This window comes from Nomia melanderi, chromosome 10 (genome assembly GCF_051020985.1).
Source record: "Nomia melanderi isolate GNS246 chromosome 10, iyNomMela1, whole genome shotgun sequence".
Lineage (NCBI taxonomy): Eukaryota > Metazoa > Arthropoda > Insecta > Hymenoptera > Halictidae > Nomia > Nomia melanderi.
The window spans coordinates 9276606-9302726 of record NC_135008.1 but is presented as its reverse complement, the minus strand read 5'-3'; the positions used below and the strand labels follow the sequence as shown (position 1 = coordinate 9302726).

Sequence of the window (26121 nt, the reverse complement as noted above, 5' to 3'; positions counted from 1 at the left end):
GCTCGTTCGAAACTAGGTTCGATTCTAAAACACGATCGCTGGAGTCATTTTCTCGTTGATTTATGCTGTAAATTCGGGGAGAAGAATATTTGGAAGGTGAGGAATTAATGTTGTAGATCAATTAATGCTGGTTTTAATCGGGAGTTTATTTATGGACGAGCTTGTATGATCTTGTATGGTCTTGTATTCATCGCTGGGTGTTAGATACCTGGTTATTGGTCTCGAATGGGCTAATCGTTTTAAAATTTTGATAGGGATACTTTATTTAGATACACGTTGAAACGATTTGAATCATTGAAATTAATACGATGTGAAACGTTTTCACGGAGAATTATATTTGCTCTACATATAAATTAATATCATTACAAGTACAATTCAACTCGTGAAGACACGAGCGTACTCGTGACCGGTCAGCGAGGTGTTAAGCTGCAAGCTGCTCGTAACCATGATCGGCCTCAGGGCTACGCGACCTGCTGCGCTGCGGTTCCTGCACTGCGGAAGGGACTTCTGTCGTGTTTGCAGGTATCCTTTGAATTCATCATTTCTTTGGGATTGGTGGAGATTTTCTTTGAAACTTTCTTTTTCCTGAGGATGGACTTTGTTTATAGATGTGGGTAGGATTTTATTTCCATTGTATTATAAGAGATCATTTGCTGCAGTCTACATTTAGACTTCGTCTACGCTCAATTAGTAAACAGCTTACAGAATTAATTTGTTTCTTTCCTTTTAAATATAGGGGTTGAAATTTTCTATTCTGCAAAACCTAATGTATTTTTGTATCATTTGAAAGATGAGTAAGAGACAAGGTGGAACTCGGTTAATTTGATTTGAAATAAACTTAGAAGATTCGAATTGATTAAAAACTGTATAGCCGAACTAAATTTCTGATTTTTATCATATGCAAAGTCTAATTGACCTTGGCCAAGCATAAAACACACGTTACAGATGGGAATTTTAAAGTCGTTTCACAAGGTAAGAGAATTAAGCTGTTTGGGAGTTGCGTCGCCTGAACGTTGAAGGTTTCAGCGGATCGGAGCCGGTCTCATGGGAGGAGGAAACCGCAAAAGGAGGCAAAGGCGGCGATGGTTTTGCGGGTTCGAGCCGGTTGCAAAAAGTCCAGCGTTCAAGTTCATTCAATTGTAAAGGTTGTTAAAGATCAAACAACAGCGAGATATTCATTAATGGTGTTGAAAACTAGAATGAAAATCACGTGACTGACACTGTTCCTAAATATTGATCTCGGTCGAGTGCCATTTGAACCTACACTTTCGTAACCTCTAAATTCCGGATTTCATGCATTGGAGTTTATCATTCCCATTCGTACTTTTATCGAAGAAATCTAGATTTAGAACTTACCAAACTTACTTAATAAAGTACGAGAATTCTCAACTTCTCCAGACACATTCTCCGAGACCTATGCGCGACTTTCTACTTCTCCGAACACTTTGTTAAACGTCTGCACTCAAACGTTAGCTGAAACCTAGATTCACTGTCGTGATACGCAAACGTTAATCTTCCACCAATTACGATGTAATCTTACGAGCGAATCAGGCGAAAAATGATCCCCCTTTGTTGTCTGGATCGATCAGGAGTCAAAAGAAAAGAGAGAAAGGGTGAGTGAAGTCACGATAAACGCGTCAAGAATCTTCCTATCGATAAACGTTTCGAATTCTGTGGTTTAACCGCGGTTAAAGCCAGGAACGACTTATCCGGCCATTAAATCTTGCGCTTTAACGCACGCTTTTAGCCGTGAAGAAGACGTAAGAGTCGGATGATCGATCGCGGAATGGCGTGCTCTACGGTAAGGGATGATTTAACCAGCCGAAGCGATTTCGGGGGCGGGGGAGGAGAGATAACGATAGACGTAGTCGGGATCGGGACTAGAAATAATTAGCCTGGCCGTCATTAGGGAAAGATTTATAGAGGCCGATGGAGTAGCCGCGATCCCCTATGGGGTCGCATCTTCGAGCAACCCTGCGAGAGCGTGACGTTCGGCCGATTTATTCGTAAGGAACTGTTTCAGAAGGCTGATGGATTGCGCCGCGGCGGCTCGGGCGTCGATCAAACCGAATGGAAATGGAGAGTGTAATTGATCCAGCGGAATCTTCCTTAAGTAATTTCGCTTGGAACTGTATCTTTTTATTTTTTACTTCGGTTGAGTTGATCTATTGGTAAATGTCAGTCATGCTCAGTTATCGCTTGATTTGATATAGCAGAATTATAAAATCTCGTGATTTAATATTATACACCGTATAATGCATCGAAAATTGAATTGAAATAAACCAGCTATGTTTCTTAATTTATATACGTTCTCTGATTAGTTAGTTTCAAAGAATTACGTTTGTATCTTATCGAAAAATGATGAACACTTCTAGCGGAAAACTTTCGAGTGCGACGGATTATTATATGAACCAAGTCACGTAATATTCAGAAACACAATTATAATTAAGAATACATTAATAAGAACGAAAGAAACTTAGGTTGTATAGTATATAATTACTTTACGTTGGAAAATTTGCTTCAATCCCTCAAGCGAAAACCATAAAGATTAACGTTAGTTTTGTTATCTTCGATTTTATATTGGTCGTAACGTGTGCTCCATGAAAAGGCGACTTCGAAATAGCAAGGCTACCGGTATAGATTCGAAATTTACGGCGCGTCGTGTTCGAGTCACGTATGGTTGGTAAGATACCTGGCAATCTACTAAACGAAACAGTTAGTTTCCGGCCATTAACTTCCGACGGGGTAGCAAATGCACGGGAAATCCTCGTTGAAAGCCCGAGGATTATTTTCTTCGATCGGTACTTAGCAGAGCTCAATCGTGACTCCGATAATCCTGATCCCTTTGATCCAGGCATCATCGATCATTCGTTCCGTAGCTACCGTCCGTTTTATGCTCGTCGATCAGGGGAACGCGTAAGCTCGTGCAGGCGAATTATTTACGAGCCGAATGGAACGAGCCGCCGCGGCGTACGAGTGAAAAGATCAGGGACGCGGATTCCCGGTAAATCCGTCTTTAATCGCGGCCCTCGCGTTCGAGAATTCGTCCCGGATCGTTATCCGTTCGAGCCTTTGACGCGAGCTTCTGAACAATCCTCCGTTTAACACCTTGTCCTGCGATTTACTTCCCAACTAAGGCCGATAATATCACTTCACCATTAATAATTTATTAAAGGAGACAAATTCTAGGTATACTCTAAGTCTATATTTGCTCTAAAGCATAATTGCCGATAACAGAAGGATAACGTTTAGTTTGAATTGAAAATGATTGAGTAATATTCATCCTTGTAAAATTCCCATTAAAATCCTCGCCACGAGTCTGACACGCTTCTCTTGCGTACGATCGCCTCTTTCGGTTTCATAGATAGAAACAAACCCCTTACCTTGCAATTTCAGTTGCAACTAACCTCGCATCGTCAATGATAACGCGTTAATATTCATACGAACAACACATTTATTCCAGGTTTTCGAACTTTAATCTCAATTGAATCGAATTTCATTTACAATTGCGTCTAGGTTGACTTTCGACCTTTGCTTCTTAAACAATTGTTGCTTCTTAACTAACATTTCAATCCTGTAACAATTATTTTGTCAATATCTATTATTTCATTTCATCATTTTATGTGGCGTTTCTTATTTCGTCATTTGTGCTTACGCGATCGCAGTTATAATTTTACGACCTTCTCGCTTTTCATTTATTGATTACCATAAACCGCGCATTACCTCATGGATGTTTGTTTAGCGCACTATTAAATCATCCGGCGTGAACACGATAAAATCGTCGGGCGAATAAGTTTTATGAATTCTTTTCGCGTGCCCTGTATCTCGCGATTGAAATTCATGGTCCCCGCTGCATTTTCTTCTGTAGTTTAGAGCGAGTGTTCGCTGCCGGTGTCTATCGGCCGTCGATGGAAAATAATTATCGGAGTCCCGAGCGTCGATGCTGTTTTACGCGGCATGATACGGGGAACGGTTATTAACGGCTAACTTTATTGTCAATAACGCGACGAGGCGGTGGAGGGTAAATGTTTGAGGAAACTGGCGAATTTCCCCGGGAGTGCGGCGACAGCAAACGAACCGTGAACGACCGGCTGTACATAGAATAACCGGGCGACGTCGTTCTGAGACGATAGAAATTAAATGGAGTACGAAGCGAGCTCGAAAATCCTGGGAATACCCGGACAGATCGTGGATGAGGATACCTATCGCGAGCATCGATAGGTCGGGGAGTGAATTTTCCAAGAAACATCTGAAGATGGAGAGCTGTAATTATAGGAGGATCGTGTAAAAATAAATTTCACGGTTTAACGCTCGCTGCGACGTCAGCCAAATATATCGTTGATAACACGTTGATAAAACTCTTCGATTTAACAGTTCATTTTTACGGCGACGTCTGCAGTGAAGAAAATTCTGTCTGCATTAGAGCGGTTTGAGGTGATTGTCAATACGTCAGTTTGATGGATATTCAATTTTGGAATCGTTATTTAGTAGATGTTTATGGCAAATTTTGATGAATGCTTTTATAATGTATTATAGTGTATCCAGATCGTCTGCTTTTGAACCTCTAATTTTGTAGAGCCGAATGAAAGAACTTCAATTTCCCTGAAAATGGAGTAAACTGTTATATATTGTCCGTGAATCTAATAGGTTAAGAGTAATTGCGAAGCAGTTTGAAAGTCGATTATGTTATTTATAGATACACCGAAACATTGAAGATTTCTGCAAAGGAGAAATTGTATTTCCAAATGAGAATTAAGCTAGTAATAAACCAACATTTCACCCCTTAAAATCAGAATTATTGGAAATTTGCTTGAAGTTCAAAGTAGAATAAAATTTCAGAAAATGTACAAATTTCTATGTCTGCGAATTGTTCCAGAAAAATATGTGATTGCATGGCTAGTTTTCAACGAGTCTACAGTATATTTTTGTCCGATGTAATTGGCCGAGCGGTTTCAATGGTAAATCATTTCAGTTTTTGCTGGTCAGTTTTCTTCGGAAGGTTAGATAAGGGTGCCCGTGGCACGCATCGTTTTAACAATTGAAATATACTAGATTATAAATCATCCACGCTTCTGGTTTTTAACTTATCGGGAAAGCACACGTTTCGGAGGGAGAGATGGGGAGGGACGCGTGACCGAGCGCCGCATGCAGCAGGAAGGCATGCATCTCGTTGCACCTACCATCAGTGAATTTTCGCAGCAATCTTATCGGTCTTGCTTCATCCGTCCATTCTTGTTTTCAATTACGTCGCTTTCGCGAGTTAACTTCATTCGCCGAGAAACGCCTGAAATTCACCTGGTCACCTTGCGTTCCACTTTTCCCGACCCCTCGACACGAAAACAGATGAAAATTGTACAATGGACGGAAGTCGATTGACACCCTAACTTGCCGCTGTGACATCTCTACATATAATAGTATCGTCTTCAATAACTGCACCAGGATTACATCAAATGTAGTTGTCAGTTTATTTCGAATTCAGTTCATTCGCGAGTGAGTGTATAAAAATATTTGTTTGCCTACTTTATGCTTGATATATCCGTTCTTCATTGACGTCAAAATATAATCAGAAACTCAAACCTTTGCACTCGAAAGGCGACTCTCAGTCACTTGATTTAATACACTAAACTTATACAGTTTGATATTTGATACTCAACTTTCTATAATGCGTCAATATGTGGAATATTAAAATAGCTTTGCTCCCTAATTAAGTAGTTTCTCTTCACGTAAGTTTCAAAAATTGTCGCCCATATCTCATCAGGAAATGTAGAATATTTCTAGCAAAATACTCGCAACTGCAAAGGGTTAATATTAAACACGATTAAAGATAAATGCGGAATGGAAATTCCTCATTCAGAAGTTGAGACAGACCTCCATCTTTTAAAAATAATTGTCACTTAATTCGCCTCATTTAAAATTCTGTAGTTAGCCATAAAGGTATCTAACATATATTTTTTATATCCACACAATTGAACATCATTACGCTTGCAGTTTCCAACTATAATAGACTTCGTGTTAACACATGTTGTCAGGTGTGAACTTTTGTTCTCTGTTTTGTTTCCCTACAATTTTAATACCTCGCATTATTTACGTGGGAAATCCGTTCCGGTAGTGTTGTGTTCCAAGAAATCGCGCAACGGAGAGAAGAAACCAGGGAACTGCGGAGAAATTACTCTGCAGGCGATCCGGTGCGGGCCGGCCGCGCGCCGTCTGGTCTCGTTTTCCCCGAGAAAATATTCATACGTGCCAGCGCGGGACGGCGCGCCGCTAAAAACGCCTGGCAGACGCGCGACGTCGATGTCGACGCGAACGACACGCGAAAATATATTTTCTGGGGGGTCCCGTGTCCCACCGCTTTTCATTCGAGATGTTCCAGGACATGCGTCCGCGACGCTAAACTGGTTTCCGTCGCACCGGCAACACGCGGATCGAAGGAACGCTCGCTCGTTCACGTCTCTCCTTAACGAGTCTCGCGAAATAGACGCGAAGCTATGTTCGACACGGTTGCTGGAAGTTCAATTTGGTCCGTATTGGTTGGTGGAAGCGAGCATTTCCTTTTTCCGTTCGCCTCTTCGCGTGTCTCGCGTTCAATTCTAACGATGTAGTACAGCAACTCAAAAAACTGCGGAATGTTCGAGACGCGGTACATACTTCGAGAACCGAATTGAAGACTGTGAAGATTGCGAAGACTGTGATTTCTGAAATAATATCACGATAGCTCGTTCTCTCTATACTTTCCTTTGCGATGGAATTTCCGTGGAGAACTTTCAAAGTAAATATTTTGACGTGAAACAGTTTTGTGATTCCCATAGACTCCTTTCTAGCGACAGAAGATTCTCTGTGTTAACACTAGAACTACCGTATCAGTGAAACAACTGATTTTAATCTTCTTATTTTGTAATTACCGATATTCCAAATGTATTCAGTATTCGTAGTTATTTGAAAATTAATACTTTCGCTTGCCTAGTGTAATGAATATCAGCGGAAGTTGAAAGAAATCTACTCTTACGGTTTTTTATAAGAATTACACGATAATCATATTAATTTCTTAGTGTTAATGAGTGACTGTATTATGTACGGAATTTATTTACGAAAGGAAACCGAATGAAATGTTATTATTTCCGATACTAAGGATTCTTTGTTTAAGACACGTACAATGGCAAATTCTCGGGAAATCAATATTTCACTGCGTTTCGCTGGGCAACAGGAACTTACAAACTTCCGCGATCTATATATAACCAAATCCGACCGGTTTGTTGTTTCCCGGAGCTTCCTGTCCATTTTTCGAACCCGTGTTCGCGACTCTCTCCTCCAGAGATCGAACTCTTCCGCACGGTGTTTGCGAGAATTCCACTGTTTTCGCGAACTCCTTTGTTTTCGCAACACAGTTTGAAAGGAGCCAGCGCGGATCGTTTTCGTTGTTTCCCGTTCGCTCCGGCGTCTTTCTTCGGCGGGAGGAAAAAAGACAGAGAAAAATGATCGGGAACGACAGAGAGAGTCTGGAATTCGTAACCCGCGGCGCTCTGATGAACTTCCGCCCGCGAATTCTGGATAATTCCGACGCTTTTACGTGTTTTCATCGGCCGCGCCGCTTTTTTTCGGACCACGAATAAAACGCGAACAACACGAAATCCAGCTAGAAAACACCAGGGATTATAAACATTTGGCAGTCGCAGCGTGATTATCGTGGATTCAACGAATCGCCGGCGGTTTTCGGCGATTTCAAGCGCAATCGGCCGCTGACGAGCTCACGCTTTCATTGGGGATCAATTCCGCGAGGGGAAAAACGTTTGCGCGTGAAGTTCGTTGCGCTGAAAGTTCGGACCGATGTCGAGAGCGAGTGCTTCAGCGAAAAGTTTACGTTTAGCTTTGAATTTCCGTTTGAAACGAGAAACTGGAAGTTTAATTTGAATTTGTTTTTTATTGGTCTACAAAGATATGAAATAAACAGAAAACTTTCCTTCCGACGAATCTCTTCCGATCGAAAGATCCAATTTGAAAAAAAATTGTAGCTCGTCGAATGTTTGTTTTATTGAATTCTTATTTTACCGGATGTCTCGGGTGCATCGTTTTTCGACAAATTTTCCGTGTACCCTCGTTCGACGGAGAAATGATCGAAAACGGCACGGCCGTGATTGTAGTTAGAGGAAAGTAAGAAAGGTTCGAAGAGATCGATCGTCCAAGAATTCGCCGATTTTCAAGAAATATCTAGCCGTTAGTTCGCCGGGCGTACCCGAGGCACGGATACGAATGGCTCAACTTACGGGCAAACTTCTGGGAACATAACTCGCTCGTAAGTCGACGAGTGAACGCAGTTCGATAAGTTTAATACCTTCGCTTCGAAAGGGATTTCGTAGAACACTGCCCATTCGTATTTTGCCCTTTCGATATTGCCATTCTATGGACCCATTGGAATGGCTCTTTTGTTTCCAGCGGAGAAGCGTATGCGTTTAGGATTGAGACGGGTATTTCGTCGCAAGTTCGAACGCATTACGGTGCAGCTGGGCTCTTCTCCTTTCCAAAAATCGCACGGTCTTCGAAGCAAATATGTACACAAAATAGAAACCGGTATGGAGCGAGGTAATTAATAAATGATGGTAATTGATAAATTGATTCGTAGTAAAAACGAAGATGAATGAACTAAATTCAAACTAGTTTAAATGCCAATTTTGCTTGTAGAATATTTGAAATATACTTTGTTGCAGATTTATTGTTCTGTGATATAACAAGGTCGTATTTCACTGAATTATTGTTCCACGATGTAATTAGTGTGTTTTATTCATACATGTATATTACTATTCATTATTTCTTTTAATTGTTTTATCTTCTCATTAAGGCTTCGTGCATTTACAATTCATTTTGTATAATGTTATTTCCTATTTCGGCTACGTATTTGTATCGTACATTCTAACGAGGATGTATGTAGTTTCCAATGGTACGGTTCTTTTAATTACTTTCATGAATATGACTGCTGCTGTCCTGTTTCCATTATTTACGGCCATTTGCATATTCATGTTGCATTCGCTTCATTAGTTAACGTGTTAATTGAATATTTTAAGTAGAAATTGAAAGAATAAATGAATCGGTACAGATGTGTTGTACGCGTATGTCTGCACTTCTATTGTACTCCACAGTTGTGCGACAGTTGAAAATATGTATTATCATTCATTATATAAAATGAATTTAATATATTGAATGCCGTACGATTTCATAGAGCAAAATACATGAAATGGACAAAATCAAATATTGAATCATTTGATTGAATTGCATTATCGTTATTGGACGTTCGTCTAACTGAATGTCACCATTTTAGGTAGCATTATTTAAAATATATATATATATATGTTTTCAAATGATCATCCTTAATTGAGTGAACTATAGTAATTCGATTCGGTTGCGGGTCACCGGTGTCCCCCACGGCATTCAACGTGTTGAAATATGCAAGAAATCAATACTGCACTTTGCAATGTGGCTTTAGAAGAATCAAATATATAAATATAAGTGGCACATCAATAAAATAATGTACAGAACGATTTCTCGTATGAAATCAAATCGAAATTACTCCTTAAAAGTTTTCTCTCGTTCGTTAGTTTCGAGGAAAACAATCACGAAACTTCAAACATAACAATGAACAAAGAAACTCGTTTTCTAATCTGACTTTCCGATTTTCTGGAGACATACGATAATGGCTTTCCACTTTCTCAATTTCAAATCTGACTGCAATCTCCTAGGTTCATTCTGCATTCGATCTTCGCGTGATGCATCCTTCAATCTCGTTGAAAAGAAAATTTACGCCCCGTGTACCCCGCGGGTCGAATGAGAATTTTCGGAAAATCTGAATCCCTGGCCCCTGTTCCTCGTTTCCGTTCGAGGACAGACATATCACCGGAAACGAGTGCACGGCGTCGACGGGATCAGCCGAACGCCGCAGCCAGAGAAAAATGGCGGATCGAGGTGAAGAATCGCGAAGCGCGGCACGTTCTTCTTATCACGAATCCCGAAATTACGATCACAGAAGGTCTTATTTTAGTAACAAACTGGGGACTCTTGTAAAAACTGTAATTGTCACAGATTATTTTAGAAAAACCAAAATGGTAAAATAATATATTTCACTATATGGGAAGAATAATATAGAAGCATAAAATATCAATAAGCATCTTTTACAATTTCAATATCTCAAAACTTTCTTATACCCTTCTCAGATTCGTTAAAATCGTAAATAAAACAAGAACTATGCGACTAAACCAGAAAATATAAACAGATGAGACCCTGTAATTTGACTAATTTTAATTATTCAAATAACGAGAAACTAATATTTGATTTCCTTTTTTCCTAGTATTTAAGATTTTTTTATTGAAATGTTTTTTAGAAGCTCAACAAATTCTCATACATAAAGGGTTAACATAATGTTTTTCGTATTTTAAATATTTGAAAGAGTAGTTCTTCGCTGATTATCGTTAAAATGACGGAAAAAGAAGCGGAGGTACAAGAACAGTAGCCCTCCGTTAAAAGTTCCGTCACGTCCGGGGGTGAAAGGGCGACGATTAGACGTGCCTGGGGTAATTTATGGAAGGCGGCTGTGTCACGGATATATCGATACGAGGGATTACAACTGTCCGGTGATTAATTGTCGCTGTGTTACCCACCGCCAGCGCGTAACGGCACCGATTAATTTCCGGTTCGACGCTTCTACGCGCGTTACGTCCCGCCGAAAAGACGCTTCGACGCATCGATCATGCAGCATGAATGGTACGCCCGGACGGGACTTGTTGCGCAATCCGTGGATCATTGATCCCTTTATACTACCGTGATTTTGGGGGACTTTCGAATGTTCAGCGTCTACTGAATATTCGCTGGTCACAGATAACAATTAGACCGATTTCTCTTCTATACATATACACATGAGAAATATTGTTCACAAATTTAGAACTAGCAATTTAATAATATGTAAACTTGAATGTTTCATTTGAATGTACGTACTTTTATTATATAATCTTCTGATTTGAATGTTCGAAATGTTTGATTGGTTTTTGATAATAGTAGAACGTATTATATACGAAACGAGTTTCCTAATGATGTTTTACAATCTGAACGCCATTTCACGCTAATAGCTGCTACGAAAAATTAATAAGCATCCTACGATCGGTGAGTGATTTAGTTTCGTCGTTCTATGAGAAATATTCGAACTTTTCGTTCTGCCCGAAACTTAAAAGTCTCAAGGCGAGCGAACAATGTACTTTCTTATTTCGAAATATTGAAAATCTCGAGGACTCAAGGAAACAGTTCCCCTCCGCTTCGTTGATAATTGATACCGTCGAGGCCGCGGAAAGTGGCTTTCGTAATTCATTTAAATCCGGACCTCGCCGGCCGTGTTCCCCGGGGCGACGCTTCGCCTCGGGCCGGACTAGAAAAAAGCAATTACGCCGACGAGGAACTTTAATGTTAATCCGTTTCGTCGGGGACGAGCGAACGCGCGAATATTGGATTCTCCGCGGCAGAATGTTGGTCAAAGTTTCCCGCGCGTCGCGTAAGAAAATGGCGGCCGGGCCGTAAGGATAAAATGGCAATCTCCCCGCGACGATAATAACAATTGGTTTAACCGAGTTTAATGTTTAGCTATTTCTTTTTTTTTTTGCTTTTTTTTAGCCGGCAATTATGAACACCAGGGTCCATTAGAAACAAAATGAAGATAAAATCTCGGTGAAAATACAATAGCTGTAATAGTGTGATAAAAGGTAATCATCTGAAGAAAAAGATCTGAAGTTAGAACGATCGCACCTTTTAAAAGAACTTTCGTCGAAATACTTCTTTTTATTTAAATAATTTTTCTCTTGCTTTTCTTTTGAGAGGCGAGAAGTTTATTTTCGAGAGAATAATCTTGAGAACCGTTTCTATTTTTATTTATTTTATTGGCGCGACGTTTATGTTCATTCGATGTACGAGCTCAAATTTTAGCATCCCGCGCGTTACGTAAAAGCGTTCCGCAAGGGTCGTCGGAGTGTTCAAGCGCGAGGGCGTAGTGTTTCCCTTTGAACGAAAGGGTGCAGAGGTGTCGACGTTGAAGCGATAACTTATGAAAACAGAACAATGTAAGCGAAAAGGCGCCGCTGGTTCTTGGACCGTGTCCAGAACAAGATCAAAAACCGTGGAGCTTCCTGTGGAAAGTTGGGAAACTGGATGGTAAACAGGTTGAACGGAGAGGAACTGCAGATATGAAGTGTCATTTTTACGTTCTGTGTCTGGATTCTGATTAAATTATAACCAATTTAGCGTAATCGTCGCGATCGCAGCTAATTCAGGCTCATTGAATCAGAAACTTAATCAAGGTTCTATCACATGGATCGACGGCATTTTCCTCGAGTCCTCGACACGATTGAATTTCAACGCAGCAGAAAATAATTCAGGTCTTATCATACCTCCGTCGAGTGCAATCGCTTATTTCCGGTCGAAGAGATTGTAAGAGATGACTTGTAAGTAGACTACGGTCTTCATGCATCTACGGCGCACGTGACAATGCAACATAGAACTAATGTCGAGCGTTCGACAAAGTTTCTTTCAATTTTTTATCCTTGAATATTTCATAACCAGAATAATTCTGAACCAGTGTTACATACAATATAATAAAATCCCTCGATTTAAAACAAATGTCTTCAGACCGGGAAAAAGTAATTGAAAACCTCAAGCTTAGTTAAACGAGGATCACAAGGACGTCGGTAACTACCAGTCGGTTACTCGAGGAACGTAATAATTTAACAGTTCGTAGTTCGTCAACTAATTATGACCGACCGCGGCTAATTATCCACGAGTCGGATCGAGCAGCGATCAAGGGCCGTCAAGTACTCACTTACTTCGAGGCCGAGGGTCCTTCGTATCCATGGCAGTCCCCGAGACCCTTTCGTTGCCCTCGGTATCGAGTCTCTCCCTATTTCTCTCTCTCTCTCTCTCTCTCTCTCTCTCTCTCTCTCTCTCTCTCTCTCTCTCTCTCTCTCTCTCTCTCTCTCTCTCTCTCTCTCTCTCTCTCTCTCTCTCTCTCTCTCTCTCTCTCTCTCTTTCCCGTGCTTCTTCGAGTCTCACGTCGAGCAATCGAGGAGCGAGAGAGCGAAAGAGCGAAGGGGGAGCCAGTTCCCGTGATAGCGGTACCCTCGACGAATCATCCGTCTGCAACAGAAACCCCGAGATACGTATCACTCCATCTTGGCTAACAACCGAAGATTAACGAGTTGCTTTATCCGCGGACGGCCACCCGTCTGCGGTGGATGGGGCACGGGCGTTTGTCCTCTCCTTCTACGGTGGAATTTCCTGCGGATACTACTTAAAAGAAAAAGAGAACTCAGAGGGAGAGGGAAATGTAAAAAGGGATATCGGCTATCTTAATCGTGAATTGCCAAGATGGGCACTCTCGATTTGCGAGAAAAGCGATGCTTTAACGCTTTCTCTGCTATATTAAGTGAATTCGAGCGATACAATTTTTCGGTGGATTCAGAAATTAATACGTTGACTGCTGTGTCATTCAGATTGAAGTGAGAATTTTCAGACAGTTTGAAAAATGAATACATTCACTGTCATTAATATCTTGAGGGTTTTGTGTATTTACCTATCGATTATTCTTTCGTAGCTAAGATAAATTGAAGCAATTATTAATTATTTGGTGTACTATTCTTATATTACACTAGATATAGTTACTTACGTTATTAAACGTTCTTATTCGACGTCAATCGGAGACGCAAGGAAGTTGATATAGCAATCGCCGCGAAGGATCTTGATTTTTCAGTTTTTGTTGCACTAAGAAACTTCTTTCGAAGGTATGGGATTTTGATGATCGCTGATTCGGCGGTCAGCGTGTTAAAGTGCGTTCCGGTGGCCGCGCTATGGCCGTCGGGGATGCGGGAAAATTAATGTCACACTCGGGGAGTGGAATGAACAGATAGAACGGATAATTTATAGTAGCGCGTCATTTGTTGTTAAAGTTGTGATGCAGTGGAGGTTTACGATTCTGATACGAGATTCATTTTTTCTTCTCTGTTTATTTGTGCGAGCGATGCTTATTGATTGGTAGGAGGGAAATCTTTATTAATTCTTAAAGTATTAGGCTTTATACAAAGGTTTCACTTTGGGTGTAATTATTGAAGATTGAATTGTTAGTATTTGTATAAAACACCGAAAAACCGAAGCTTACGTTGAATTCTTTTTCATTGCAATTCATTAAATGCAGTTCAAGGAACTATAAACTTTTATGCCCTTTCACCGAAGATTGTTCGACTCGTCGTGCTTGAATTTATAATATAAATCCAGGTACGGGAAAGAAATCTTTTACGGCTACGAAGAACCCAGCGATTTCAATGCTCGTAGGATCTTCGTGGGAATTCAGTTTGTTTATAATTTTGCGGTTGCCAGGCTTTAATCAAACAAAAACGTCTGTCTTTGTAATTGCTATTTACTTGGTTCGGTTTACCGTTTTTCATATGAATTCTTTGAATTTTACTCTCGACCGCAAGCGATTCTTTTGTTTACGCAGTTTTAATGGCATTCACTTCCTGCGGGAAATCAAAGATTCATACTGAAACGGATGTTTATAAATGAAAGGTTACTATTCAATCGGAATTTCTGGAAACTCTGCAGAAAGTTTTGGATCTGATCGTGCATTCGCGTTTGACAGGTATATTTTCAACGTGGTTTAAGCCCATTAAAGAACCGTCTCAAAATAAAAAGATAATACCGAATCATAGCTATTACATCCATTATCTTGACTTTTTCGAAAAATGGATGTGAACCACTTTCAGAATGAATGGCTCATTCAACATTCATATTTTTAGTTGATCCATCGTTCAATATGAAACACCCAACACGTCGCAACATTTTTGTCCCTTTTGCGTTTCGTGATCGCTAAAAATGACACGTTGTTCGAAGGTATTCCATAATTTCATGCCCAGAATTATGCTCGTAAAGATCATGCGTGCTACGAGCAAGCCCGGAGGCACGCTCGAGTAGCATTTGAACGTCGCATGATCGCGGCGTGACTGTAGCGTCAATGTAAATCGACCCTAATAGTTTCATTTTCTGCGGTTTGGCGGCGACGAAGTGTGTACGTTCGAGTAATTACGGATGTAATTATCGGGCATCTGTAAATTGAGGAAGCTGTTGCCGCGAATGTTGCATATTACTCGCCGCCGCTTTTTTCCATCGTAATCGCCCCTCCCTTTTTCTCCGGAACTTGTTACATACGTTGTAACACGAGCCTAATAACCGTAGCAACCAGTCGTTCGCAACATTTTCCAAGAAAGACGTAAATGGTAAACATCGAACGTTCGTCCGCGCGCAGGAAACAATTAATTATACTTTCTACATTTTATCGTGTGCTCAGTTATTACTTTCTTAAAAAGACACCAATCGGTTACTTTCGAATCATCCATTCCCCGTTAATTAGCAAAAAGAGATTCTTCTCGAACGACACACATTTTACGCTTCCAAAACCAATGCAACGCACCTCGAACCTCCTAATAAAAGTTTCATTCTTTCTCACTCTACACATTTCACTGGTAATTCTAATTGCCTAAACGCATTCTAACGAATATCATAGAACTTCAATTCACTCCATTCTACATCTCAACGTTCCTTGCAAAATAAACAAATTCCCAAATGTTACCCACTTCATACACACCTATTTAATTCAGCGACATTGATTCTCAACAATCTTCAACAAAATAAGGTACATGCTACTTCTTAAGTCACAACAGCACACTGCGTAAAATATAAACTACCACTGGAACGTAAAAATGTCTCGAAGCCTTCATCTTAAAACTGCAATCATACAAGGAACACCATCCCAAGTCGAACGATTACAAGAAAAACCTCCCTCATTCATAGACCGAATTTTCCGAAGCAACTCGCGATCGCGATCGTGCGTCGACCGCAAACACTGCACCGTTGCATGATCCGTGTGTATACCCGATCGAGTGTGTACACGCGTGTATGCAGCTGTATCGCGTACGCGGCAGATCCTTCATGGTCGGCCGGTGCCGGGCCGAAGGTGGTCTCGATTCGAAAAGCGAAATTGTCGGGGAGTTGGCGCCGAGAGGTCGTCCGACCTCGACGTGCCCTAAGGGCCTTGCAGAGAAATTGCATGCGTAATTACTGGAGCGTGGAGGATACAACGGGGCTGCGTTGCGTATCCGTGTTAAGTAAATTAAGCGGTGCCACACAAGCATAGCCGCGGATATCGCGCGGCCCCTTATTCTCTCTACAAGCGATACGAGAGAGGGACGTCCGTCCCCGGGTACATAGAACTGTGCAAACGTCTCCGCGCGTTCAACACCGACGGTTGCATAGGTCCAGGGGGCCTGAACATTGATCGGCGAACCGGCTTTGTTGGTATTTCCAATTGGTAAATGTTTGTAAATACCGGCGACGGTTTTGCATGATCGAATTATACTCAGGGAATCATCGTTCTTTGATTAACGTTCGGGTTCAGTCGGGTGGAATTCGGTTTTTAATACGTTCACGAGGATTTTAATCGATTATGTCTCTGGTCTTAGCAGAGGTAGAAAGAATTATTGATCTCTTGCTCTATGATTTATTTCTTAACCGTGATCGATACAAGCTGTTTATCGTTGATAATGTATTAGAAAAGAAACGTTGATTATTTAACCTATCTTTATTCTTTTTCGCATTATACAGTAACAGTAAAGTCCTCGTAGCTACGCTACCACCAACTAACGAAATCTGCACCAATTTCCCGCGATAAAGAAAACGCTCAACACGCCCACGTGAACCGCTAAAAACAACACTTGCAATCGCCACTTCACGGACAGATTTATTAAATCACACGTTTCAGCCCGTTCATTCAAGACCTCAAATTATTAACCACTTATGTAACCGCCTTGTTTTTGGCAAGCGAGCTCTGTGAAAATACAACAAATCTTTGTTTAGCTTCTTTCGGTTTCTTCATATACTAATCAAAGTATTGAAATGAAACTATTTCTCAAACCATTTCGAATATCTAACGCTTTCAAGATATCAATAATTACGGAATATAAAAACTGAAACTCTTAATTGCGACGGGTCCGGTTGTTCTATCGTTAAAACGATGATCACGAAGGCACGTCACAATAGAACCTCGTCGACCACCGCGTTTGGCAGCGAGATCGGTCAGTGACTAACCACCCTCCAGGTGGATTTTCAGCCGAGCCCCCGCGAGCGCACGTGTGTGTCACGGTTCCGTCGACGAGGAATCGCTGCGCTGCTGAAAGCACGCGCGCAACCCGAAGAATGTATCGCGCGAGCGGAGCTCGTACATACGCGTGCATTAGCGGCCAGTCAGCGTTTTGATCTCCCACCAGTTTCTATTGTGGCGAACGCTGGGACCAGACCGGCAACAGGCCATCCTGGTAGCAGCCAGTCGTTGCCTAGACCTCGAGACCGTCGCGAGTGTTCTTCGGGCCTGTTCGATGATCTCTCGCTCTCCGCTCGGTAACGCGTAACCACACTGCGAATATTTACGCGAATCCGTCGACCAATTAAAAATTCTACGAAAACTTGGATCGTTGTCTCGGACAATTCTATTAAATTGAAGCTAATAATCAACGTTTATACTCGATATAGATCGAAAGTAATATGTGAGTATTCTCGGATCGGAGGTTTAAGTGGATCTCCGTGAACGGAGAAGTGGTTGGGGCGCATAAATATTCGCAATCCGGTGATTACCGAGTTGTTAAAGTGAAATCCGTGTACGGAGTGCGTCGGTAGCTGTGATTGAATAAAAGTGATCCGGCTGAGTGCACCGCTACCCCTTGGATTAGCCCGAGGACATGAGACTGGGACCACGGGATGCCACCTTACTGGTAATTGTTCTTGTAACGCCGCCGACAGCTCGGCGGATTGTTCTGCTTGGTCGTGATGGAAAGCTTAATCGAAGGGGAATTCGGGGACCGCGCGTCGAAAATGATTTACGATAATCTGTTCAGAATGTCGGTGGTGTTCGGCACTTGGGAACTGGAATAATTTCTTGAGTGATTTTTAACTCTGCATCGTGGAACGAAGATAGTTTTTCTGTTTCAAGGGGAAAAAATGAATTGATGTTTTTTTCGGGTAACTTGAGAAATGCAGAAGATTCGATGGATCAGTTTGTTTCAGTTTCATATGTTACGCGAGAAACTATGTAGCTGTTTAATTTGTACCAAATTTCATTAATGCCCGACTAAGGCAATTGCACTCCGCAATTCGGTTACATCGAATTCCCTTGGTGACTGTATCACGTAGAAAACTCTAGTTTCCGGCTGATGACTGAAGTTAAACTATATTACACGCAGTTCGGGCTTGGATGGGTCTCTGGCTATGTAGAAACTCTCCGGGATATTAGTTTCGGTCACTTCGAGCGCACGTATAAGCGTTTTTGTGAATTACATAACGTTTTTGACAATATAGTACGCGATACTATCAAAACGGAATTTTCTCCGTTTAAGTAGCACGTTTATAAATTCAAAATTTACTAGGTTTAAAGACATCTTGACACGATCTGATTTTCTTGTAAAAAGAAACATTTTAAATACTACCACCATATATTCGTTTACTCAATAGTAAACAGAACGAAAAAATACTTTCCAATGAATTATCCAGCTGCACAGCTGTTCGGCGTATCTCAGTCTCCGGAAGATTTCCTTGTCCTTTAACGTACACTTGCCATCCACATTTTATGGACCCGTAGATGAAACAGCGCCCGAAACTTTCGTCCACCGTCCGATGTGTAAATCCCCCGCTAAGAGGTTCCCATCGTATAAAATATCGGCTTAATGCCGCGCGAAAAAGTTCGGCCATTTTCTCGCGTGGGAAGTTCACTCGAAGAAATATTCGAACAGAAAGAAAAAAGGATGAAAGGGTGGGGGGAAACGCATCAACGAAACGAAGATCTCCGAGTTCCGCAGCATTGTGTGGGTAGGGGGATCTGCCGAATAAAATTCCCACGGAATTATGCATAATATATTCGCGGCTGTCTCCGGTGATTATTCAAAAAGCGCGAGGCGGAACGGTATGGCGGCGGGTGGACGCATCTGCGGCGCAACAGGTGCAACCGGGTGCAGGGGAGCATTTGAATAATTGGAACGAACGAGCGAATGGTCACATTGGGGTATCTCGGCGGAATCGATCGTGCGCGGGTCCAAGTGAATCTCGCCCCCGAGAAAATCGCGGAAGCGTATATACAGGGGTTGCATGGGGTGGTAAACCCCTTATAATTGTTTTTTAAATTGTGCTTGGTAGAACTACTTCGTTGTTGGTCATTTTGTGGAAGAAGGAAAGAGTTCTGTGCTGGTTCTTCCTCTAGGTTTAGTACAAAGTATGCCAATTAACAAGAGGAAAAGGATATTTCATTGTGAAACGAAAGAATTGGACGGTATTTATATTTGAACTGGTATGGTATTCTGAAGTGAAGGGTTGATGTGTTGACTGACAGTCGAAAACGAGGTTCCAGATTGAACCATTACGATACAGTAGTAATTGTCGAATAAAAATGGTTGAGAATACGATTAGTTGATAGTATAACGTAAAAACTGCGACATGAAGTAATTAATAATCGAGGAGGAAAGAGGATATTCATATAATAAGAAGAGAGAAACGAGTAAGAGTGTTTCCAAAATTAAATAAAAAATAATAGTAACCCGGGTAAAAGTGTAAGGACTGTAATACCAAATCATTAATAAGTAATTACAGTACCATTAGTCTTTCTTACGAAAGAATCAGCGATGTTATACGAAATATTCCAAATTCCTGTGGTAGTCAACCTGCCAGAGTTAACCTCGCGCGATGCTGTTCGTGCCAACGTCATGAGTTGTTCCGTCAAATCGAGCGAGGCCGAAAAATCATCGGAGAAATTATGACCGCGCTCGCCGTGAAATTGCACTTTCCTCTTCCTGACCGTGAAAAGCTAATCGGCGGGAATTCAGGCTATGCCGATGGAACTCGCCAGAACCGGGCGGTCCGGTTCCAGACCGATTTGGAATTTGCCTTCTGGCCCGGTTTCTATGTATCGCGGAATGATCCCACCGGATCGATCAGTTCACCGCGAGCACTCGCGATCGCCCGGCTACGATGAAAGAGAAACGTTCGCTAAGTGTAGTTACTTTTAATGCCGGAGCTAAGGCTTGCAGTGCACAGCGAACGATATGCTCGAAAGAGACTCCGGAATTGGTAGATCTGCGAAGAGAGACGAAACGTGCGCGCCGTGTTTTCGATGAAAATTGAACTACTATGTAGTCGAGTATATCCGTTTGTTTATTTAGCTTATTACCAAGAATTGTCAAGAGTTTTTAATGTTGACGAAGTGGGTTTTTTGAACTTTAGAGATTGATAATTTGAAACTTCAGAATGTTGAATTCTTTAATGTTTGAAGCTTGGAAATTTTAAGATTTTGAAGTTTTCAAGTTTGAGCATTTTCAGAATTTGAATTCTTGAAAGTTTGAGATTTAAACATTTTTAGAATTTCAATTTTTGAAATTTCGAGATTTTTAATGATTTGCAACACGTTTCGGTAAGTTCGTGTTGATAAAATTGTCAGTATAGTTTAAGCAAAATCCCTAATTAGATAGAAACATGAAAGATTGATGAAAGTCAAATGATGTCTAATCTCTACTGTCGAAGCAAGTAGTGGAGCTCGTACCATGATTACGGACATGACTCGCGATTTCAGTGGCAAAATCTTGAAGAATAGCGTGACCATCAAACTCTGAAGAATTTTTTTTACAGGAAGTGCGATTAAGACGTTGTACCGTAAAAAAATGGAATTTTTTTACGTCTAAGAGCAATTCCATGCTGAAATTAATGAGTCAATTAATCATAGTGTAGCCTGTCGCCAATACAACTGACAATCCCGAACTCCTGCTTTTAGTCGTGATAATTATAATTTTAAATGAACTGAAACTTTGTTATTAGCAAACTTTTCAATGGCTCGTTCTGCGTTTAGACATTCGTGACTTTTGAAACGAACACAATACTCCACGAAAATTGCTCAATGCCACAGAACATTCATTAACATACATTAACTCTAACTATCATGTGAGCAAACAGTCACAGAAAAGACCCTGCGTACACAAAATTTTTCTTTTCCAGAATTTTCACCGTCTCCACTCTACTTCCATACTATAATCAATTTTCGATAAATAGAAAATCCTACTCATTCAAAATTGTTCATTGCTCAAGTTCATTTCGACGATTATCTCAGAAAACCTCTCACTGACAAAATCGAGAGAAATACAGAAAGCGTACAGAAGCCAAGCGAAGATCCTTTCTCGATGAAAGTTCGCCATTGTCCTCCCAGCCCTTCACCCCGAAAGTTGACGGTCCCTCCTCGCGTCGGACGCAATCACGAAACGGTTCACGACTCGATGACACTCCGGCCACGATTGTTCGTTCCTTGACTTTCACTTCGGCGTGTTCCGTCGGTCACGGCCCGTGACTCGACTGCTCGAAGAACTCGAGAAAGAAGAAGAGGAAGAAGAATAAGCAGAATAGAGTATACAGGGTGTTTCCGACATCGTGCTAGAACCGAGAAAGAAGTACGTTTGCTTGCGTGAAAAATAGTTTGAAAATATAAATTGAAATGTTCTCATTTCCAAGATAATCGACTTTGTCCGTACTTTTGATACGCATGTGGAGAACTTGTCAGACGGAGGAAGTTGTAAGTTATGAACAGACACACTTGCTGATTCGCATTAAATAAGAGGCGTATTTGGACAGGCACTTAATAAGTTGAGTATTACGAGAATCTTTGTTTTATTATACCCATTACTTTATTCATTCATAGCAAAAATACATGATATTAACAATAATAATTAATAATTTGATATCATACCTGTTACATTATATCATTACTTAATCACTCATGTTACTGAATATTTTTATTTGACATCAATCTACTTCTTGTTAAATCATCGGTGACTACCATGGCAACGTGTCAAATGTGATCATTCCAAAAACGAAGGATCATACGATAAAATGTTATTCTATACTATCTCCTTAGTCCTCATAGTTTAATCATAGAATAATCCCCTTCGCAATGATTTCGTAAGCACCCTGTACACCAACTCGTTCCTCTCTCCGAGAATACTGCGCCGCGAAAACGGAAGGGAATCACGCGGTCACGAGGCGGTTGTCGATCGATCATCGATCAGGTTGTCGCGTGGACATCGAATCTCCGTGATCGAGCGGCGAGTCGGATGTGAATGGGACGACAGAGGTGGCGGGGTCGAATCTGGGGCTAACAATGAGCGGCGAAGATCTGCCGCTGCGACGCCACGGGATACGGATGACTGTTGATGTCATCTTATTGGCGGAATCGCGGTCACTTTCCGGACCGTTGTCTCGTGACGGATCGCTTCCGGCCAAGTGGTCGCTTTGCGTTTACGGAAAATTAGATGTCCGACGGGACTGGGTCTGACGTGCCGGGACAATCTGTGTCGGTTTGATGGATCGCTGCCCCATTGTCTTGTGAATGTCTTGCGAAATTCGATCGTTCCTTCCTTTAGGACATTCAAAAGCCTTTTTCCACCCGTTTTATATCGTTATTGTAGTAGCAGGTGAACGTTGCTGTTCATTTTTTCACGCAACTCAGTGAAATCCTTCGTTCAGCTGTTTAAGTACCGAGGATACTATCACATTCTCATTGAAATACTCCTTCGAGCAATATGAGCTTACTTTAAAATATATCTGTATTACAAATTTCCATGGATACTATATTACATTGACGGTTGTGAAGCTTATTCAATCTTCAGCTTGTCTATCATTTAATCTCGCTGGAATACTCCGAATCCAACGAATACGACGCATTCGTTTTCTAGATCTAATCCTCTGCGAATTAAAGTTCATTCCGCTCCGGGAATCAAGATATCCTTCCCCGTTATCGACCATTGAATTCCCGACATCGAATTTCGAGAGACATATTCGCGACGCGATCCCGTTCAAAGGAAACCGTCGCTCGGAACTTGATTGCCCGATAATTCGGCCCGAGCGGAAGGATTCGTCGATTTGTCAACGACCCGGTTTCATCGGGAAATTAATATCAACCCCCCGGAGCGCTCGGGACCGGGACCTCTAACAGAAATAACTCCGGAGAATATCATCCGGACAATTAGATTCGAGGATCGTGCCGTTAGCGGGAGCGCGTCTTCGCCCCGCGACAAATTGAGAGGTCCAATTAGCCCGTTGACGGTCTTGGTAACGCTCCGGAGCCGGCCTGTTCGAGGCTCGGCGACTAATTATACGAGCGCATTAAATCGACTTGCGTAAAAACGTCCTCCGTGGAAACGCGCGCGTCTTAGGCTGCGATTACATTCGATGCTTATTCGGAAGAACTTAACCCATTATTTAACCAGGGATTTTTCTCGAGAGAGAGACAGTCTTCAGGAGCCAACACTCGAAATCATCACTTTCACCGTTACTGTTCATTTTTTGTGATCCCGTGAATCTTGATTGCGGATTGGGGTTTCAGCTTGGAACCGAAGCGAGTTTTAATTTTCGAACACCTTCAATTTTGATTACTAGTTAATGAAGCAAGCTGGTTTTTCATTAGTAACTGATAATAGAAACGCACGATCATTACACACCTGGTGTGTAATTGGTCTCAGATGCGTTAACACAGGGACTAGCAGATGGCTCGAAGTGACTCATTTCTGATTTCTACTTTCACAGTTGAACAAAAGATAAAAGTGCTTCTCCAAGGAATTACAGTAGTCGATTTAGTAGTATATAAACTGAGATATAAGACAATCGAAATCAAGTATGCTTTTATAGTTTCTATGTATACGAATTCTTGAAAGCATATACAGACCTATCGTCATATTACCCTAGAAGTACGTTTAGTTTAATTTTAATACGTTCTAATTTAATAATTGCAATACAATACGTATTTACGTTTCCGGCGTACTTTTTTCGTACATCTCTCGGTGTATGAAAATAACGATAATTCTTTAGCTTCGATAGCTTTCAGTATTTTCGTTACAAACGCATCGAAGAGAAATATTTAATCACTGCTCTGTTCGACGCACGGCTTTCTTAACTTCAGTCTCAGTTCCGTTGTAAACGTACCCTTACGCATTCTAATAACCACGAACCGCGAGCCACGTCGATTTAAATACCAGTAATGGTGGCCAGAGGTTCGGCACGAGGAGGGAGGAGAACCGGGGACCAATTAGAGGGGTTAATTCCTGAGTGATTTATGGACTGAAAAGGGGAGGCGGAGGTGACCCTACGCGCGGACTCGGCCGGCCTAGAATTCTTGCGCAATCGTCCGGTCCATCGTCGACCATTATTTATTCGCTGTAATCGAGCGTGCTCGCGGATATTCGTGCGATCGAACGCGCCGCGATAATTAATTTGTCATCCGATCGGGCATAAATCACCGGCGCGTCCTTGCCGGAAGCTCATCGGGTTCGTTGCACGACACCCGGCAGAAAAACCTCGCAGTTGATTTCCGTGATTAACGCGTTCGCTGCCAGTCACCGTTGACACATATTTCGGTTCGAAATGGGAGATTAATGTTCGCTGTAAAATTCCCAGGGATGCGCGGGTTAATATTTATTTCCTGTAAATTAATATCGCGCGAAGCTGATCCGATGGCTGACGCATCTCTCGGCTCGAAACTGGAAAGACATGTTCGCTAACGAAGATAGATTTTCTCCCTGTTTGTACAACGTAACTCCATACTTTCGCGAAAACAAAATGTTTGGGAAACACGTGTACCGTCTGTCCAGGAATCGTCATCGTTCGATCGAATATTTTACAGTTTCCGAACGAGCGTACTTTCAACAAGCACCGTCGGTTTATTTCGAGGAAATCCGCCCTCTCCCTCCCTCTCTTCCTCTCTTTTTCTTGGTTTTCCTCGCAGATCTCGTGCGCAGAATCGTTTCAACGATCCCCGGTCGAATCGTTCGAAAACATGGAATTTTGTTTTCGAGCCTAGTGACTCAACACTTGGCAGTGGCGGGCGACATTTTATTTCTGTGCATTGTTGTGTTGCCTCGTCCCTTGCATAATTCGTACGAGGGATCGCCTGGTCGGCGAGATCGTATGAGTTGTCCTACTTGAATAGAGAGTGTTTCGTAATCGAGACCAGCTGAGGCGAGGATTCTGAGGACCAGGTGCGCGAGGAGTCTATAAGTTGGAGATTTATTGCTTTATTCCGTGATAGGGTTCTTGAACTTTCGTGAAGTTTATGCGACACGGTGAGTCGAACTGTTTGCGGTGTCCCTTTGAACAGAAATTAAATATTTCTGGTCATATAGGTGATATATTTGGTACGTTTATTTATTGTTATGTCTCTCCTGGAATAATGTTGTAAAGAATTTATTTTATTAGCTGGTTGTAACATCTTCATTGTGATTTTTTGAAATATTTTTTTGACAGTTTCATCAGACATTCGGGAACTCGTTCGAGCACTGTGTTTCTAAAAAATATGTATGAATAATTACGTAGTATGATTCGCTTTGAGTAAGATAGATAATTATAAAGCTGACAGTTAATGACGTTGTTCAGTGTAGCGAATAATTGCAAATTCGACCACATTTCGGCACTTGGAACCGATATATTTGTTTAAAACGAGCTTCATATATCTTCGTTTGGACGAAGTCGTCATTGGAAAATATAAAACAGACATCTTCTGTTATATAATTTTGAGAAATTATAAACTTGTGTCTTCTTAGTTTTCTTTATTACAACATTACCGAGTAAGAAGGAACTAAAGTAAATATTACAAAGAATCGAATGCATCGAAACACAGCAGAAAATGATGGAATAAAGAAACTAAAATGCTCAATATAATTCAATAAAAAGCCGAAAGGGATCTTGACTTGGAAATTCATAAAAAGTACAAAAATAGAAAGAAGTTCTTCTCTGCGAAGAACATTATTTTCTATACACACCGGTCCACGAAAGTATTTGAAATCGATATATTTACAATGGAAATGTACTCGCCGAGTAGTACATATTTTGAAATTTCTGTTTAAAATACGCTTGCAGTGCACGTGAGAACACTATGTAAATTCACGTTTTATTGAAATCAAATAAAACACATTGGAAATGTCTATTTTTATTACAAATTCGTCAATTTTAAATACTTTTGTGGATAGGTACTCTGCATGCTAC

At 41.3% G+C, this 26121-nt stretch overlaps 1 protein-coding gene across 6 annotated transcripts in view; it reads left to right on the top strand.

Annotated features, from left to right (window-relative positions):
- Fhos (Formin homology 2 domain containing) overlaps positions 1-26121 on the top strand; it is a 231842-nt gene that overhangs the window by 117559 nt on the left and 88162 nt on the right. Inside the window, exon 1 of one of the 6 annotated variants that reach the window (XM_031983116.2) lies at positions 17355-17834. The exons of the other annotated variants lie outside the window; for them this stretch is intronic. Within the exon in view, the coding sequence (XP_031838976.1) occupies positions 17821-17834 (14 nt within the window). The 5' untranslated portion in view covers positions 17355-17820. Of the gene's footprint in view, positions 1-17354; positions 17835-26121 lie in introns of those variants that run through there. 6 annotated transcript variants of the gene reach the window in all.